The 19,987-nt window shown below is 53.8% G+C and overlaps 1 protein-coding gene across 2 annotated transcripts in view; it reads left to right on the top strand.

The window, feature by feature from the left end:
• GRK5 (G protein-coupled receptor kinase 5) overlaps positions 1-8,691 on the top strand; it is a 120,371-nt gene extending 111,680 nt beyond the window's left edge. For both annotated transcript variants that reach the window (XM_011930268.1, XM_011930269.1), the window contains exons 12-15: positions 1,287-1,424; positions 5,697-5,834; positions 6,174-6,305; positions 8,023-8,691. In XM_011930268.1, the coding sequence (XP_011785658.1) occupies positions 1,287-1,424; positions 5,697-5,834; positions 6,174-6,305; positions 8,023-8,121 (507 nt within the window). In that variant the 3' untranslated portion in view covers positions 8,122-8,691. The remainder of the gene's footprint in view (positions 1-1,286; positions 1,425-5,696; positions 5,835-6,173; positions 6,306-8,022) is intronic.
• Positions 8,692-19,987: the final 11,296 nt, after the last annotated feature.

The following is a 19,987-nucleotide window of genomic DNA, read 5'->3' as shown; positions in this document are numbered from 1 at the left end:
CAGCAGCGGGCAGGAAGTGTACGTGGGATGAATATGAGCAAAGCGCACGGGGCACTGGGAAAAAAACAAGGCTGCGCCCCTCCCCCCATGCAGGCTGCTCCTCCAGATTTTAGCCACAAAGCAGACATTTAGTAGACACCAACTGCATACAGGTGCAGCACTCAGTGGGGCAGAGGAGAAGAATCACAAGGCTGGGGCGCTGGGAGTGCGGGTCAGGGGCCGGGGCCCTGCGGTCATGTGGCCGGCCACGGCCAGCTGAGGCCCCCTGCGTGGGTCCAGCCCTCTGGCCTCATTCACAGCCACATCCCATCTCACCCAGGTGTCTGCTCCCAAAGCCTCTTCCTCTCCTGGTAACCCTCCTGCCTCTTGGTTCTGATGAAGACACTCCCCTACCTCAGCCATCGCTGGCTCCTTCTACCTCCCGATGAAAATCCTACCACCTGACCCGGCCTTCAGGATCCTCCATCATCTCCCCCGACCAGCCCCTCTCCCTGGCCGGTCTCTGATCCGCCATCATCTCCCCCGACCAGCCCCTCCCCCTGGCCGATCTCCGCACCCTCCCCCTGCTCTCTAAGTCAGACGTGTTTTGGATATTCCCCAGACACCCTGCACGCCCTGCCACTCTGCTTTGCTCGCGCAGTTCCCTCTACCTGTGTACCCCTCCCCATACCCACATCTTGAAAGCCTATCTGTCCTACAAGACTCAACTCAAATACCCCTTCCCCATGCAGCTCGCTGACCTCCAGCTGGCAGCCAGTCATGCCTCCTGGCCCCGGGGTGCCCGATCTGTATCACCTTGATGTGTCCTCTGAGCACGATGAGCCCCCCATGAGTCTGAGCACTCCTAGAGGCCAAGTCCCTCGGCAGTGTCTTCTCTCTGCCAGGAAGGGGCTTGCACCCAGGAGGTGCAAGTCTGCAAATTAGCCGAGTACGTGAACGAAAGAGAGCGATGGACGCAGTCCTTTGCCTTTTGTTGCTTTCCCTACACAGAAGAGGGGACCTTGACTCGACACCCATTAATGAGTGCCCGCCGTAACCCAGGAACGAGGTCTGTAGTCCTGGGAGAAACACAAGATTCCTGCTCCCCTGGCCCATCAGGCATCTAGCCAGGCTGTGAAGGTGTGAGCACAGATGCATGCCAGGACTCAGAGGCAGCCCTGAAGCGAGACCTTTGCAGGGTGGGGCAGCATGTCTTGGGTGCCTGTGCATGGCACAGACACTGTGGAGGCAGGAGGTTCAGGCAGGAGGAGAGGCCCAGTGGCTTCATGGGGCTCTCTCTGTTTCAGCTGCTCACCAAAGATGCAAAGCAGAGGCTGGGCTGCCAGGAGGAGGGGGCTGCAGAGGTCAAGAGACACCCCTTCTTCAGGAACATGAACTTCAAGCGCTTAGAAGCCGGCATGTTGGACCCTCCCTTCGTTCCAGACGTGAGTAGCACCCCCCAGCCCCCAGCAGCTCCCTTCGCAGGGTACCCAGGGCTGCCCCCCAATGCTGCTTCACAGTGAGCTGGTGCAGAGTGTGGGGCACATCGTGTCTTTGTGGGGACCAAAGAGTCCCCTCCCAGCCACTCCTTGCCTAAGCTGCAGATGAACTTCAGGCCAGGCAGTGCCGAAGAGGCATGGGCCGGGGAGCCCACACTGGCTTCCAAAGACTTGGGCACTTTCCCGGGTCTGGGAGTCCGGGACAGATTCCTTCTAAGCATTAGTTTCCTCCCTGACCAGTGACGCCAGTAACACTCACGCCTCCCGCCTGCCTGGGAGATTTGAGGGTGAAATGAGAACTGAATGGGGAATGCTTTCAAGAGCACTGAGGGCCACCACGTTCAGTTCAGCGTGCATGCGTTGAGCACCTACTGCAGACGCCAGGTTCTGGGCCAGGCAGGAACAAAAGAGGCCCCTCCCCCAGCAGCTTACATTGCAAGGAGTCATGTCTTCCCAGGAGGTCCCCAGGTCCACCAGTCGGTGTGTGAGGCAAGATTCCAGCTGAGGTAGAACTGTCCTCGAAAGTCCCCTGCATGGTCAATAAATCATGAGCTCTCAGCTGGATCAGAGGCCCAAGAGAGGCATACCAGGCAGAGGCTGGGTGATCTGTGTGGGATACGAGCTGTGAATTCGGGGCCTGCTCTGTGTGAAGTCAGGGAGTCAGAAGCCAGGAAGGCCTGCTGTGTCTCAGCTCCTGCCACGCTCCCACAGATGACCCCTTGCTGGCGGTGGGGGCTGGGCCGGGGCTGTGGAGACCGTGGGAGCAGTGGTGTGCTGCAGGTGAATTACCGCATCTCCGGAGAGCTCATATGCACATCTCTTCCCAATTCCGTGTCCAGTGACTTTGCGTCGGCAGCTTACAGTAGATCCCAGTCGTGGCATCTGCACAGCAGCAATTTGCAAATGCTACAAATCAGGGCCTCTGCATCCCCCTCCCGCAGAACCAGTGGTTATCACTTACCAGTACCGCCCTGAGTGGAGACGGGTGGGGACCGTCCTTGGAACTCTGGCACCCCCTGTAGGTGGGGTTTCCCTGGTCCTCTGGGACAGCAGCGGGCTTGGGAAGCTGCTGGGTGCAGATCAGTATCCATGGCAACCACACCACAGCCCCTGTCCGGCCAGGGGAGGTGTGATGCGTAATCAGGGAATGCTTTTTGGAGAAACACGGGGGCCACTGAGAATGTAAAGAGTAGGGCCAGGCACGGTGGCTCATGCCTGTAATCCCAGCACTTGGGAAGGTTGAGGCAGTCGGATCACCTGAGGTTAGGAGTTCGAGACCAGCCTGACCAACATGGTGAAACCCCACCTCTACTAAAATACGAAAATTAACCGGGCATGGTGGCACACACATACCATCCCAGCTACTCGGGAGGCTGAGGCAGGAGAATCGCTTGAACCTAGGAGGCAGAGGTTGCAGTGAGCTGAGATTGTGCCACTGCACTCCAGCCTGGGCAATAGAGCGAGACTCCATCTCAAAAAAAAATAGCGAAAGTCACTGAATGCTGCAAACTCAATCTCCAGATGAGCTTGAGCAGGCAGGGGGAGAATGGTAATCACAGCATTGCTCTCGACCCTGGCTGCCTGGGGAACCGTGGGGGGCGCATGAGCAACACTCGCCTTGGACCCAGCGCCCAGGGAGGCTGGGGTAAGACTTCGGCTTCGGGAGTTCTGAAAGCTCCCCAGCTGATTCTAGCGTGCAGCCAGGGTTGAGAGTCACTGTTATGAGAAGTGCCACGCGCAGGGAGTGTGTTGTTTATTTGTTGTTTGTTTTCAGTGTCGAGGGCTTTGGGAGTGGCCACTCCTTGGTATTCCGGGAAACCACATAGCATGACCGCATGAACATCATGGTTGTGCCACTGGGCTGATGTCCGAAATTGGAGAGGATGTGGGCGCCCAGATTGGGGGTGTGGCAAAGGTTTGGAACCCGGGTGGCCATCCTTGTGGCCTCTGGGCTACCTGCTGCTATGGTGATGGGCTGAGAGTAGTCATGGCATTGGAACTATTTCTCTACCTTCCAGCACACTCCAGGTCCCATGCCAGGCCCCAAGGGAGATCCCATGGCGCACAAAACGGTTGGTGGTTTCCTGCATGGAACTTCCAGTCTGAAAAGGAGGAGGGTTGTCAGCAAAACCCCTTAAATACAAGTAGAAATATGAGTCACAAGAGAAGAGAACAGGCAGCCTTAAGGAAGACTGGAGAGTAGCAGGGCCTCCATGCGTGCACCCAGGCACGGCTGGAGAAGAGTGCTCTGGGCCCCAGAAGCAGCGTGTGGAAGGAGGCGGCTCTGAGGATCAGGGCGACTGACTGTCCTGCTTTGCCTGGGACTGTCCTGCTTTTAGCACTGAAAGTCCTGTGTCCTCGGGACACAGGGACAGTTGGTCACCCTGGAGGTGACGCTGGCCATCTCGAATCAGGGCATTAGGAGGATGAGGTAGCAGAGCCCCACAAGGCGCACAGCCTGACAAGGTGCACAGAGCAGCCCGCCAGTGCCCTCCCCCCGCACCGTGTACCCTCTGGCCCAGGGCCCCTGTTCCTGGCATCTGAGGCCTCAGGTGAGCAAAGGCTGCAGGCCCTGGAGTGCGAAGTCGCTGTGAGCTGGGGACTTTGCCTTTTCCCCACTGGCCCTCCCCAGGCTGCATGCCAGCCCCCCACGGTCGTCCCCGCCAGCTCCCAATGGTCATCCCCACCAGCCTCCACAATTGTCCCCACACCACTGTCAGGGCTGCTGCCACGTTCCTAAACCACAAGCGCTGTTAGTGACATCATCTTTTTCACTTCCGTTGACACTTTTTAAAAATAAAAATCAACGTATTTTAAAAGGAAACCTTTGCAAGGAAATAATAGCCATGAAAGAGGAGTTTGGGTGTGCAAGATAACTTCCTGTTCCATTACAGATTTTTAAAATACACTCATTTCTTAACATTCCTCTGCAAGCCACCCAGGGCCAATTTCGTGAGCTTGACCTGGGCACCCCCTAGGGCACACTGGGCCCCACACCTGGCTCAGTGCCCTCTGTTACCATCTTAAAATTCTAAATGTGCAACATGGGCCCTGTGTTTTCATTCTGCGCTGGCCACGTGAATGATGTGGTCTTGCTTCCAGCTAAAAGTCCGCTGAGTTCCACGGTGGCGTGCACCCCGGGCTTTGGGAACGAGAGAAGGGTGGCAGCTCTGCACTCGGACACCCCTGCCCCCACCCCTGCTTCCGCCCACTTGCACTTGGGCCCATGGTTTGCTCTGCTGGCGACAGCATGGCCTCGAGCCTTGAGCTGGAGACCAGAGCAGACCAGAGGGGAGAGTCCCAGAAAGTGCCAAGCCCTGAGACCATTGCTAGAACTTTCCTGGCATGGCGGAGCCCTCACTGAGCCGGTGCACTGATTCACAGCCTTCGAATTAGCCACATGTCAGGAGACTGTGAGCAGGAGGTAGCCTCTACCCTCCAGTGACAGATGGGTCACCAGGTCTGGGGATTCCTTGGCACACCACCGGGGGCTGTCTGTGTAAAGACCTCATCTCTGGAGCCTCTGGGAAGCCTCCCCCACCAACCTGGAACTCTTAGAGGGCAAGGTCCACCCAGGTTCATCTCTGCCCTGGCATAGAGCAGGCCCCCAGTGCACAGTTGAGGGATGAGTAAGGTAAAAGATATGCCCTGGTACAATAATAATACCAGCTCCCAGTTACGGGCGCCAGGCTCGGTGGCCAGCACTGACAGCAGCCCCAACAAGGGACCTTGTTGTCCCCATTTTGCCGGTAAGGAAACAGGACACAGGCCTCAAGGGATATGAGACTTCCCCAAAGTTCATAAGCCCCACTGCTGGGACTCCAGCCCATGTCTGTCCTATACTGGTAAGGGAGCGATGGCAAAAGGAGCCCTGGACTGGGCACCCAGGTGCCCCGAGCTCTTGTGTCACCCCGGCCAGAGTCCCCTTCACGGATCTGAGGGAGGGCCACACTCTCACCTGGAGGGGTCGCGCAAAACAAAACCACAGGCCATCATCCAAGGTGGACAGGAAGCCCAGCCAAGCCACTGGGGCCAACCCCTCCCCTGGACTCACCTGCCCCTGAGCCCCACGCCCTCCAGCCACCACCCGCAGCAGTTCTGGGGGTGGGTCCTGGGAAGACGCCCCTCTGCTCCCCCATTAAAACCCCAAGGCCTGGGCTTGGGGCCACTGGAGCCGCAGGCAGGACACATGTGTGACCAGCCCTGTGCCCCTGGCAGCCCCGCGCTGTGTACTGTAAGGACGTGCTGGACATCGAGCAGTTCTCCACTGTGAAGGGCGTCAATCTGGACCACACAGATGACGACTTCTACTCCAAGTTCTCCACGGGTTCTGTGTCCATCCCATGGCAAAATGAGGTGAGCGGGGTAGGCCACTTGCTTGGCGCTGGTTGGGAGGGAGGGACTGACGGGGGGAAGGAGGCGTCAGGAATGTGAGTTTGGCGGCAGGAGGATGAGCGCGCGGTTTCTGTTTTCTCCATGAAGGCAGCACGTAAAAGCTGTCAGTGGCCAGGCAGGGAGCTGTGGCCACCACGGGCCAGTCATTGAGGGGGAGCCTCGCCCAGCCCCCGAGACCTGGAAGGGTTGTGGCTCTGGGGCAGGTGAGGCCAGGGGAGGGGTCAGCCCCGGTGGCTCTGCTGCTGGGCTTCCTGACCACCCCAGGTGACGGCCCGCATGTTTTTCTCACGGCCCCTCCAGATGATAGAAACAGAATGCTTTAAGGAGCTGAACGTGTTTGGACCTAATGGTACCCTCTCGCCAGATCTGAACAGAAATCACCCTCCGGAACCGCCAAAGAAAGGGCTGCTCCAGAGAATCTTCAAGCGTCAGGTGAGACACCTGTGCCTGGCGAGTCCCAGCATCAGCCCCGAGTCCCCTGGCTCGCTTCCATGGGAAACCAGAAGACCCACAGGAGAGACCCTCGGAGGGCTCGGGAGTCTGGGGCAGTAGCAGCCTGGAGGGTAACTGATATGTCTGAGGCCCCTGACACCCACTGCAGCTGATGGGATCCCCATGGCAGAAGGGCAGAGCTAGCCCAAATTCACCCTCCCTCTGGGTTTCTCCACCTTGACACTATTGGCACCTGGGGCCAGTTAATTCCTTGTCACGGGGCTGTCCTGTGCATCACAAGATTTGAGGCAGCAAGCTTGGCCTCCACCCACCAGATGCAGCAACACCCCATTCCCCAGTCATGACAGCCCATAAAAGCGCCAGACGTTGCTGAATGTCCTTGGGGGCACAGTCACCCCTGGTTGAGAACCGCTGCCCTCTCTGGTCCTTATGAAGCCTCAGTCATGTAAAGACTGAACATCATAAGCTCAGGGAGAACGAGGGGTAGAAGCTGACCCTGCAGAAACTTCTGACTCCTGGGATGGCCCCGATCCAATGCTGTGCCCTCTAGCTGGCAGCCAGAGGAGACAGGCTGTTGGGAAACGAGTCAGAGCCTGGCCCTGGGTAAGGGCTGGTGTGAGCCAGTGGAGGAAATGCCGGGAAAGGGCCCCCACCTCACCCCACACCATGAAGGGGGCCACCGTACACCCCGTCTTGGCCTGGCCCTTGAGGAAGCTGTGGCCCAGTGTGCCCATCCTGGAGCCTGGGAGGTTCCCCCACCTGGTCCTGCTCCTTCCTCCCTTCGCCAAAGAGCCAGCTCCAGGATAGGCACACTAGGCCAGTGATAATACAAAAATACAACACTTCAATGCTTCCGTCAAGTAAAATGGAAGTTCTAGAAAGAATGACCTCTCCCTCCCTTCATGGCCGGGCACGCTGAGAACACCCTGGGTCCTAGAAAGAGCAATTACCATGTAGCCTCACAGACCCGGGTTCAAACCCAGCCCTGACACTTCTTGGTTATGTGGAAACTTATGGAACCTCTCCCGCCTCAGTTTGCCTGCCTGAAACATCAGGATAGAAATGCCTGCTGCCTAGAGCCATGGGTGGCGGCCCTTAGCAGCGCGGTGCGGGCACCAGCACCTGTGAAGCAAACGTTCCTTGCCTCCCTCCTCCTCCCCTCTGCAACATGAAGGGCCCAGCACACGCGGGATGCAGAGGGAGGGCCCGAGGAATGGGAACGACCCCCCATCTTTCCCAGGTGGGCCCTCGCTAGAGCCCTTTGCATACGAGGCCCCATTGTATCCTCCCAGCCACCCTTTGCCTTTGCGGAAGCTGCTCTTCTCCCGTGTTGCAGGAGAGGAAACTGGGAGATGGAATTGCATGCCCAAGGCCACTCTGCGAGGGAGGCGCAGACTGAGAATTCCAGCCCAGGCAGTGTAACCCTAGGCCTGCAGGCTTAACCAAGGTCGATATTATAGGGGGGGCCGCCTCCACCCTGATTGCAGGTTCTGTTAATTCCTTGGCTCTTCCCATTTACCAGATAAATCCCTGTGCCTCCAGGGATGGCCCTTGCACCTGGCTCTGAGGGGAGACTTCCAAAGGCCATGAAAAGCAAGGGTTAGAGCTGGTGGAGGCAGCCCCTGACCCCTCCCCAGGGCTCCCAGGACTGACTTCTGTTCTCTCCATCCCCTGTCTCCCCCAACCCCAACCCCAGCATCAGAACAATTCCAAGAGTTCGCCCAGCTCCAAGACCAATTTTAATCACCACATAAACTCAAACCACGTGAGCTCGAACTCCACCGGAAGCAGCTAGTTTCGGCTCTGGCCTTGAAGTCCACCGTGGAACCAGCCCAGACCTTCTCCTTAGAGGCGGAAGTACTGGAGCTTCTGCTCTGGTGGGGCTGCCAGGGGAGCCCCCCAGGAGCTGGGGAAGGAGGCCGTCCATCCCGTCGACGTAGAACCTCGAGGTTTCTCAAAGAAATTTCCACTCAGGTCTGTTTTCCTAGGCGGCCCCAGCCGGGGTGGATTGGATTTGTCTTTGGTGAACATTGCAATAGAAATCCAATTGGATACGACAACTTGCACGTATTTTAATAGCGTTATAACTAGAACTGAATTTTGTCTTTATGATTTTTAAAGAAAAGTTTTGTAAATTTCTCTACTGTCTCAGTTTACATTTTGTATATTTGTATTTAAAGAAAGTGAGACTTTGAGGGTGTATATTTTCTGTGCAGCCACTGTTAAGCCATGTGTTCCAAGGCATTTTAGCAGGGAGGGGTTTACCAAAAAAAAAAAAAAAAAAAAAAAAAAAAAAAAAATGTGACTCCAGACATCTAGAGTCCCAAATGAGAAAATGTCTTTATTAAATGTAGAAAGTGATTCACACTTCACCTTTAAAGGATTGCTTGTATTTACCCACATCTATCCCTGGAGCCATTTCCTCACATTGGTATCACCCTTCTGTCGGCTTGGAACGATCTGAATTAAATGTTCCGGACACACGTGGGACTTCTCCCTCCAGCCAGAATGTCCTCTCCTGGGGCCCTCGAAGTCGTCTGGGCTGAGCCCTTCTCCTCAAGGGGCACGCCGAGCCACCGTTGCACCCACCTCTGTCTGTTCTTCCTTCCGGAAGCAGCTGGCACACAGATCCAGATGTTTACAGCCTGGGGGGCTATGTGCCTCTTTCCTCCTAAGCAGGTCCTGACTGCTAAAGCCAGTTGTTTTCAAGAGGCTTGCACTGGGGGATTTTTGTTCTATTTTTAACAGAAGCATAGGATTGTAAAGATTCGTCAGGAGACCCCAAGTGTCCCAAAGCCTCGGGGCCTGTGGGAGCATTGGGAGGTGAGTCCGTGCGCTCATCCTAACGGAGCACCGCTGAGTCTGTAGCAGGGAGGGAGGCTGGCCCAGGGACCTGGCGTGTCCCTGAAATGTTCACAGGGTTTCGAGACTTTCACAGCCCCACCAATGTGCTGGCCCCTGTGGCACGGATGGGGCAGTCTCTCCGGGCAAACGAGAGGCCCAAGGAGAGACTGGGCCACCAGACAGTTCAAGACAAAGTCACCCAGGAAGGTGGGGCAGAGGCAAGATCTATCGGACAGTTCAAAGTTTCAGGCAGGAGCTCCCAGAGGACTTGGTGGCTTTGCCAGCCCAGGGGACTCTGAAGGCAGCCCCTAGACCCTTGTAGCAGGGCTGTCCATCCCCAGGGAGCAGCTGGCCACCTACTGCCTCCATGAAGTGACCACGGGCCAGTCTGCTCCCACCTCCCGTCCAGGACAGGGTGAACATTTGATCTCACTGTCCCCTGCCTGGCTGAGTCCCTGGTATCTGATTCTGCCACCCAGCAGCTGCCAGGGTCTCTCACCATGCGGACCCTGCCCTAGCTGCACCTGCACCCCCTGTCAAAGTGCGGACTCACAGGGTCCACCCCAAACCACAGAATGGGAATGCCTGGGAGTGGTGCCTAGGAACCTGCATCTTGTAAAAGCTCACCAGATCACTCTGATGACCCTGGAGTGTGAGCACCCCTGCTGTGGCCGTCAGCGGGGCTTTGGGGGTGATTGTCCCAAACACATTTTTCTGGGTGACGCAGGCAGCATTGGAGCATGAGTCGTGGGGAGGACAGTCGTGAGCACACCAGCCGCGAGGCCCGGTTTCCATGCCTTCCCCCCGGACTCTGCCCCTGGGTCCTGGGGCGTCTGTGGGACTGATCATTTTGAGGTTCTTTTACAAAGAAATGGGGGAGAAGAATTAGCTAATTCTTCTTTTTAATGTGCAGTATTTTTTTTGTTCAAGACCAGCTCTGGTTTTATGAGGCTCCTTCCATTACCTTTCTTGGGCTGAATACAAAACAAATACAGCCATATCCAAGTTTTCCAAGGAAGTGGAAAGCTCTTTAAACGGTATTTTAAGATCCTTACGCTCTTGCTGAACTTCCTTCTTTGATGAAAAGAAGGACGACGGTCACCAGCCCAAGCCACCACCCCAGCCTCCCATCCAGGAGGTTGGTTCCTCTTGCCCAGTTCATAGCAGCTCAGTCCTTACCAAATGGATTCTTGGTGTTGGAAAGCAGCCTCTTTTTATTCCTGAAAACCAGTGCCCTGTCCGTTTGCAGTAGAGAATCCCCAAGGAGCAGGAAAGGCGACAGCAGTGTGGCTGCCATGTTTCTAGGTCACGAGAGCTCTGGTGGTACCATCACAAGGCCTGTGCGTGGGTTCTGTGATAGCTTCAGTCTTCCATCATGTTCACCACCAGCCCTCTCTGAGTGCCCAGAGGAGATGGGGGCAGAATCACTTGACCTATTAAAGCCTCCTGTTCCTTCTGGCTCATGCATTGCTTTGTGGCAAGAGAAAGGAAGTCTTTAGACCAGTGCCCTTCTCCCTACTGAGTCCCCAGTCCTGTCCCTTCCCCTCCTCTAACCTTGTTTTCTATAGCCACTTTTTTTTTTTTTTTTTTTTGAGACAAAGTCTCATTGTGTTGCCTAGGCTGAAGTGCAGTGGCATGATCCTGGCTCACTGCAGCCTTGAACTCCTGGGCCCAAGCTGTCCTCCTGCCTCAGCCTCCCAGGTAGCGGGGACCATAGGCGTGCACCACCATACTCAGCCTAATTTTTAAAATTTTTTTGTAGAGATGGGGGGGTCTTACCGTGTTGCCCAGACTGGCCTCGAACTCCTGGACCCAAGCTATTCTCCTGCCTCAACCTCCCAGAGTGCTGAGATTATAGGCGTGAGCCACTGTCCCTGGCCTATAGCGGTCATTTTTTAAAAAGGTATTTTAAAATTAAAAGCAAACATCTTCCGCCCATCCACCTGTCCAGGATAAGGCATATTTGGACAGTGAACAGATTTAACTCTCTTGAATGCATTTGAGCTCTTCACTGGAGAGCCTTTCTTGCTCCAGGCATAACATTGTTTTCACCAGATGTTCACTGACTTCGTGCCTTCGAGGTGAGACATGGGGTCTCTTAGAAGCGTCTCTGCATCTGCATTTCAGGAGATGAGCTGCTGTCCCTGGTGGACAGAGGCGGCCTCTGCTGTGGTCACCATGATGATCTACAAGTGTTTATTGAGTCCCTTGGGGGCACGCAGAATACCACCCAGGATAGCACCCAGAATAGCAAGAAGACCCAGTCCCCGCCTTGCGGAGGATGCACTCGCACCCCACAGCAGCCCATTCTCGCCTCTTGCTTGGCCAGGAACCCAGGGCTCCAGGGCTGCTCGCTGCTGCTGTGTCCTGCGCAGCCACAGGAGGCTTCCTGAAAGGCATTGCTCAGAGGGGCGGGAGCGGGGAGGCCTGGCCTGCCCCACAGACACAGCTGCGCGGCCTGGGTCATACGTACATCGGCAAGCGGCTGCCGAGACAAATCGTGGTGGGGAGTCCTGGGGACACACACAGCCTTTGCATTGACAGCATCGTAGGATCAGAGCCCAGGTGAGCCCCTGGGGATACCAAGGCCTTCCCTTCCTGAAGCCGGGAAATCTCCATGCCTCTCCTAGGAGCCTGGCCCCACTGTAGAAATCCCTCGTCTTCCCCCACACCCTGTCCTTTCCCCAAAGGCTCGGTTGTCAGTTCCAGCTACCCATCGACTTCCCCACTGAGCCGCTGCCCTCAAAACGGAGGGGGCACTGCAACCTCCTTGAGCCTGGCATCCCAGGCCTTGCCAGAGGGGCCAGTGACTTCCTGGATAATCGGAAATCTCTGAGAAGAAGAGGAAACGCCTGAGTGACACTCAGCTGTCCTCAGGGGTCCCCTGGTGTGCATGCACATCCTTCTGAGTACCTGTATTTCCAAGAGGTGGTCTCCTGCTTTCATAACCCGACATCTGAGATGGGATCTTCGAACTGTTTAGCCCTGGCTGTGGAAAGATAGTGAGTATGAAGAATTTGTGCATTTGGAAGTGACATCGCTGTGTGAATTATGAACACAGAGAGCTTCCATCTTCCTGATCACAATAGACCACGATCGCAAAGCCTCCACTCCCAGAGACCCCTTCTGCACCTGCCCTCCCCACCCACCACCCAGCTGTTGAAGCTCAGCGTGTGCAAGTCAGACCCTGCACAGGCCGGGGGTGTCTCACCTGGCCTAAACGTAAAGGCTTGTGCCGGAGACAGTGATTGAAAACATTTGAAAAGCCAGCTCTCCCTGGCAGAGAAAGACACTTCCCCCGAAGTGGAATCTAGACGTCTTTCCCCAGTCCATCAAGAAGTCATTTTTGTAACAGTCCCTAAGCAAGTGTTCTCAATTAGAAGAGTTTAGTGGCTGTTGGTGTTGTTAAATAATAATAATCCTTCTAGCATCCAAAACTTTCTAATTTTTTTCAGGGAGATTTGCACATTAATGAATGGAAACTTCCATGGTGGCGGTCACTCCTGAAGGCAGCGGCTTCCATTCTCCCACTGCTCTAGCTCTGTGTGTTCCGTCTACCATGTCACAGTGCCGCTGGATCTAGATGGAACCACTCTTGTTGTTTTAAAAAAAGAGAAATAAATTCCTTAATTGAAACAACATGGCATCTGTCTCCTGCTGCTGAGCTCTTGTTCTGTTTCTTCTGCATACGACAGCTGTCCCCAGGATACCTGTGGCCTTTGGGTTAACCCTTTCCTAAGGCTGACAGTGGAACCCACCCAAACCCGGACCCCACACCTACCACCCCCTGAACTACCCACGGATGGCCCAGCTCCAGTGGGCAGGGCCCAAGAAAACCTGAATTCTTACCAAGCCATTGGCTTCTGATCTCAAGCCCAGCAAATGGTTCTAGAAGTGCTCCGGCCACTTGGCACCGAGGAGGAGCTGGGCGACAAGGGTTCGAGTCAGTGCCAGCACCATGACACCGAACGGCACATTTGCAGGTCCCACCTGCCCGGTTTTACGCAGAAGAGGCAGGCTCTGCAGAGGGAGCCATTGTGGCTGTCCAGGCTTCACCATGCCAGGCACATGCTGGAACATAGGGCAGCCAGTGAGGCACAGTGGCCCTTGCACTTCGGAATGGGGATTCCCGATCTGGGACCCAAGACCTCTTCTGTCTTCCTCCACCTGCTCGCCTTAGCCGTTAGAATGAGCAGAGCTTACTCTGAGATGTTTATGTTTAAAATAAAGGTAAAAATAAAAAACAACAATAAATAGAATGAGCAGGGCTCGGACTCAGCCGACACCCTACTGATGATATCACCGTGAACAGGCCACTCTGAACCTCGGTGTCTTCATCTGTAAATGGGATCACACCTCAGTGATGGGGCTGCTGGAGGATTCAGTGGGAACTCGTGTGCCACCTAGCACAGAGGCCTTGGCTTTGAGCAGGGGCCTGGCCTTGACCTCACACTCATTCACACCCAGCCCTGCCTGGAGCCACACTCCAGCCAGCCCTGGAGCCTGGGGAAGAATCTGCTTACTGGGGGACCCTGTGGAACTGGACAGAGAGAAAGAGGGGCCGGCTGGCAGTGAGGGTGGGATGAGGAAGGGGCTCTCCCAGGATGGAAGAATGGAGGGAACTCATGGCCGAGGATTTGCCAACCATGTGGGAAGCCTTCAAGGGCAGAAGACACAGTGGTGGAGCAGGAAATGCTCTGATCTCAGAACAGGGATGGGGAGGATCTCCCGTTAGGGCCCAGCTGTGTCTCTGGGGCTTTCACCACTCCAGAACCTCCACTGCCCAAGCCAGCCTCCAGGCAGACAGAAGCTGCCGTCTCTCCTGGGACAGGCAGGGTGTCAGCGGGAGAAACTCCAGCCGCATGACTGCAGCCCCCCTCACGATTTACACTGCCCTGCCCAGCAGCTTTGGCCCCTTCCCAGGCAGATGGGCAGGAGGAGCACCCACCTCTCACCTCCACACCTTTCAGGCCCGTGCCCATCCTGTCCACATCAGACAACCGTGGATTTGGGGAGGGGACCAAAAGAGCCTCCATCTAACTCATTTTCAGGAAAGGCTCAAAGCCATCATCCCCAGGCCCCAGAGAGCTCCAGGCCAGAAGCCCTCTGGGAAGCGGTCCTTAAGGCCGTTGGGAGCCACCTGCCATCCCCAGAGACCGTGAAGAGGAGGGAGAACTGGGGCCCTGAGAATAGACCCTTGAACCACAGCATGGCAGGGCTCCTGGTACCACTTTGCCCAGAAGTTCACCAAGCCAAACATTGCCCAGGCGTGGGCCAGTTGTCATGGGGACTTGGCTTAACTGTCTTGGGGGAAAAAGCAGGAAAACCCCATTCAGCAGGCCATGGGGTGAGTTCTAGAGTTTGCACTCTAGAGGCATCAACTACTGGCAGGTAAACCAGAAGGCGCGGAAGGCAGCAGCTTTCACGCTTGAGGAGTTCTGACTCACTTGGCATCTTGATAAACTAGAATCTGATTCGGCGGGTCTGGGGTAGGGGACAGTCTGCACTTCTAAGTACTCCTGAGTGAAGCCACTGGTCCTCAGACAACACTTTGAGTAGAGAGGCCTTAGAACGCCCCAAACCTGGTCAGGCACCGTTTCTCATGCCTAATCCCAGCACTTTGGGAGGCCAAGGTGGGCAGATCACCTGAGGTCAGGCGTTCGGGACCAGCCTGGCCAACATAGTGGAATCCTGACTCTACTAAAACTACAAAAATTAGCTGGGTATGGTGACATGCACCTGTAATCCCAGCTACTCGGGAAGCTGAGGCAGGAGAATCCTTTGAACCCGGGAGGCGGAGGTTGCAGTGATCTGAGATTGCATCACTGCATTCCAGCCTGGGGGACAGAGTGAGACTTTGTCCCAAAAAAAGAAAAAGAAAAACAGAAAGAAAGCCCCAAACCGGAATGGCAGGCTGGGTCTATAGTCAAACCAGGTCCTGCATTCTGTGGTACAGAAGTTTTATTAATACTCACCAACATTTGCCCAGCCCTTGAGGGGAGCTGATACCAGTAGTTTTCAAAGTCTGACACCCTCACCCCTACAGGCAGCAGCAGCAGCCCTGTGAACTTCTGAGAGATCCAGATTCCTGCTCCCTGCGCCAAGCCTATTGAGTTAGGAGTCTGGGTAGGATCTATGAACAGGACCCCCAGGTGACAGGTGCACACTCCAGTTTGAGGCCCACTGGTTTACAGAGCGCTTCCATCTCATCGAGAACCCTTAGGGCAAAGCAGCCGCTGGTCTCCTTGCTGACGGCTTTTCAGAGTCACAGAGGGCTGAAGAGGGCGAGGCTCTTACCTGCAAATGGAAGCAGGTGGGTACAATTGGCTACCACTGTTCTTAAACAAAAGGAAAGAGGATACAACATAGAATCCTACTGTTGTGTTTTTAATGAAGAGATAAACCAAGAAAAGGAAAAGAGTTTCCTACAGGGAGAAGGAAGCCACCAGGGGAGGAGAGTGGGCGATAGATATAAAAGCCCGTCTGCTCAGAAATGTGCCTTGTCTTATAGATTTGACTTTGCAAGCACGTGTCAAACAAAACACAAATCCAGACCCAGTAGGGAGAGACCTATTTAAGAGATTTTTGCAAGGGAGGAAAGTGGCTACTGCAACAGGGGCTGGGATGGAGACCACTGCAAAATGGAGAAGGCTTTACCATGCCATCTGCAAGGGTCTTGAGGGTTAGGTGGAAAGACGATCTCATTTGTAGAGAGAACAAGGCTAGAAAGAGCCAGGTGTGGCAAGTGGGATGAAAGGGTGATATGATCAGATAAATAGATCAGAAAATGTCACCCTGAGGCCGTCTCTGCTCTGGAGGGGCTGCCTGCAGGCTCAGGCTGACAGTTGGTCAAAGTTCAGGGTCCAGGAGGAAGGAGTGAAACTTACCTAAGTCTGGCTAGCAAGCATTTTGTTTCCATGGATCAGTGGGAACAGGCCATTCAGCTAATCATTTATGAGGCAAAGAATGGAAATTTGGAGGGTCTGTGACTGGCCTTTCATAGATAAATAAGGGGGACATCCCTGGGCCTTATGGAAGTCTGATGTGGTTGGCTATGTCCCCACCCAAATCTCGAATAGTAATTCCCATAATTCCCACATGTTGTGGGAGGGACCCAGTGGGAGGTAATTGAACCATGGGGGCAGGTCTTTCCCATGCTGTTCTCATGATAGTGAATAAGTCTCATGAGAGCTGATGGTTTTATAAAGGGGAGTTCCCCTGCACACACTCTCCCTTGCCTGCCACCGTGTAACATGTGCCTTTGCTCTTCCTTTGCCTTCCACCAGGATTGTGAGGCCTCCCCAGCCATGTGGAACTGTGAGTCCACTGAACCTCTTTCCTTTACAAATTACCCAATCTTGGGTATCTCTTTATTAACAGCATGAGAACAGACTAATGCAAAGTCATATGGGGAAAGGTGGTTTTTTGCAGCATGTTGTTTTCCTGGACAACAAAAGTGTGAGGATAATCTCTTGTTTCGGCTTTTTGTTGTTGTTTTGTTTTGCTTTATGAGACAGGGTCTTACTCTGTCACCCAGGCTGGGGTGCAGTGGTGCATTCATGGCTCACTGCAGCCTCTGACTCCTGGGCTCAAGCGATCCTTCCACTTCAGCCTCCAGAGTAGCTAGGATTACAGCTGTGTCCAACCACACCCGGCTAACTTTTAAAAGTTTTTTGCAGAACTAGGATCTCATTATCTTACCCAGGCTAGTCTTGAACTCCTGGCCTCAAGGGATCCTCCTGCCTCAGTCTCCCAAAGTGCTGAGATTACAGATTGAGCCACGGCACCTGGCAGGGGGAATTCCTTTAACCTTCACTGTTTTCCAGGAGCACTGGGCTCAAGTAAAATTCAATATTGTCATATGTAAATGTTTTTGATAATTGTAAAACAAAACTAGAAAGTTTTTATAGCAGCCCCTATAAACCAAAAGACAAATGGAACAAACAAATCTGTTCATATGCAGGTGGTGGTATAATCACACAGAGACCATCCCCAAGTGACTTTAAGGCACTGAAATGTGACTGTAGGTTCCCTCTATGTCTGCCCTAAAGACAAAAAGAGCTGCCAAAAAAGTCTTAAGCCATTTTCAGTAAACACATTGTCAGTAATAACGTCGATGTTATTATTCCTCAACTAATGTATATTATAGGGCAAAACATGTAATTCTGTTAATGTAATTAAGAGCGAAGATTTTTCAATGTAAGAAAAAAATAAAAAATAAAATAACATCAAAGAAGAAAAGTCTTTTAATCCATCCCAAAATAAGTTTTCTCTTTATAAAATAGGCATCCATGAGAACTTTGGCTCCTGGAGACACCATTGGCTCTCCGTGAGTGTTCAGGACTATTTCCTGGCCACAGGAGATGGAGGAGTACTGGACTTGGATGATGGGGGAGGCTCCTCCCAGTTCCAATAGTCTGCCAGACTTCATTCAGTCTGCAGCTCATTCTGTCTTTGCCTCCCACTTTGCCTCCCTTTTATTTTCTTTTTGATATAGAATTGCCATTTTGGCCGGGCGCAGTGGCTCACGCTGCAATCCCAGCACTTTGGGAGGCCCAGACAGGCGGATCACGAGGTTAGGAGTTCGAGACCGGCCTCATCAACGTGGTGAAAACCCATCTCTACTAAAAATGCAAAAATTAGCAGGGCGTGATGGCGCACGCCTGTTGAGCCTATAATCCCAGCTTCTCAGGAGGCTGAGGCAGGAGAATCGCTTGAACCCGGGAGGCAAAGGTTGCAGTGAGCCAAGATCATGCCACTGCACTCCAGCCTGGGTGACAGAGCAAGACTCTGTTGCAAAAAGAAAAAAAGAATTGCCATTTCTAAAAATAATAATAACAAATGAAGGGATGAATGAAGGGTGAAAAATACTGGGGTTACCATTTACATTGTACTCTAGTACTCCTTGGAGTTATGCTATTCAGATGTTCTAGGATGGATGGATGACTGAATGGATGGGTAGAAGAAAGGAATGAAGGAGGGAAGGAATGTGGGAAGGAAGGAAGGAAGGAGGGAGGAAGGAAGGAAGGCAGGCAGGCAAGGAAGGAAAAGGAAAGGAAGATCCAGGACTATGAATGAATAGATGGTTAGATGGATGGAAGCAAAGTGGGTTGGTGGGCAGATGGATTGGATGAGTGGATAGAAGGAAGGAAAGGTGGGTGGGTGGATGGATGGATAGATGAATGGATGGATGGATGGTTAAGTGGGTGGAAGGAAGAAGGGTGGGTAGGTGGTGGTGGATGGATGGATGGATATATAAAAAGATGAGTAGGTGGGTAGAATGGATGGATGTGTGGATGGATAGATTAATAGATGAATGAATGGATGGATGTGTGGATGGATAGATTAATAGATGAATGAATGCATGGCTCAATGGACAGATGGATAGAAGAAAGGAAAAGTGGATGAATGGTTGGATGGTTGGCCATGGTCCTGTGAACAAGATATGCTCCATATACAGACCCAGTGGAGCATAAGCCTCTACAAAGGAGTGCCTGTGCAGAGCAGACCTTCCCCAGAGAATGTCCAAACCTTTGCCTGGTATCTTATATTTATGCAAGTGACACTTGGCCCAGCAGAACCAGGTATGGAGGATGGTTATTTAACCAAGGTCTACAGCTTTTGATATGGCAGCCCCTGGCCTTCGAGTACTTCTGTGTGTCAGTACCCAATGCAATGATGTGGGACAGAGTGTGCATTCTGAACTCTACGTAGAAGGGTTGGGCCAATGCTGGTCACCATAGTGACTCCATTTCTGCCATTAAGGATCTGGTAAAGACACTCAGGTGGGAATAGGTTTTTACTACTCCTTCTGGATAACTACAGTGAGTCAGGGAGGAAGAGAGAAGTGTTAGAATTAAAGCTGAAGTCCCCTCAGGGCACCAGAGAACCCTGGAAGGAGATTTTGTCCCCAGCCCTTGGCAGAAAGGAGAGGAGCTTAGGGCTCAACTCCCAACACAGACCCGCCTGCGCACCTGCATGCCTCCCAGACCTGGCTCAGGGGAGGGGACGCTGTCGGGAGAAGGTTCCAGCCAGGTGACCCCATGACCTAGCCGTCAGCTCTGCTCCGGCCACCACTTGTGAGCCCCCAAGGCAGTGGCTGGCTCTCTACCCAGCTCCAGACACAGACTGGTCCCTGAGTGAGAATCCGTTTCTGTGAAGGAGAAAGTGTTAAGTGGAAGGGGTGAGGGTTCCTTCCTCTTAGCCTGGGCATCCCAAGGCTCCCGCAAGCTCACTGCAGGCATGCACTTGAGGCTGGTGTGTTTCTCTGGGAGCAAACCTCCTCCTTCCTGTGAGGTCCTGCAAGGCACTGAGAAGTCCCACCCAGCCTCATGGGGACCCACTGGGGATGTTTTTTGCTTTTTCTAAGAGAAGCCAAATGTTTCCTTTAATGGAGAAACACCAAAAAAACTTCTCTTAAAAATGCTTGCTTTTCTGAGTTATCAGAATTAACCCGGAAGGAGGTAACAAACGGGTTAGGTCCGTTAGCCACTCAGAGTAACTAAGTAATTTGCAAGAGAACTAACAGCCTGGGTGTCCTCAGTGTTCCTGGGCCAGGCCAGCTTCCCCGGCAGGCAGAGGTGCACTGTCATCAGGAGGCATGAGCAGTTCGCTGCTGGGCCAGGCCCTGTGGTCTGCTTGTTGGAGAAAAAACCCACCCAGACATCCACCCTGCCCAGCGAGCCTGGCCGTGGCCATGGTCCTGCCAGCGGGTGCTGCCCCTCTTTGCTCACACGTGACTCACAGCTCCCGTAACACAGTGAGAGCTTCCCAAGGCACAGCCAGGGCACCAAGCTGGGTATGGGCTGCAAACACTT

Source organism: Colobus angolensis, unplaced genomic scaffold (assembly GCF_000951035.1).
Source record: "Colobus angolensis palliatus isolate OR3802 unplaced genomic scaffold, Cang.pa_1.0 Scaffold85, whole genome shotgun sequence".
Classification (NCBI taxonomy): domain Eukaryota; kingdom Metazoa; phylum Chordata; class Mammalia; order Primates; family Cercopithecidae; genus Colobus; species Colobus angolensis.
The sequence above is the reverse complement of the archived record's forward strand: the minus strand, read 5'-3'. Positions and strand labels throughout refer to the sequence as shown.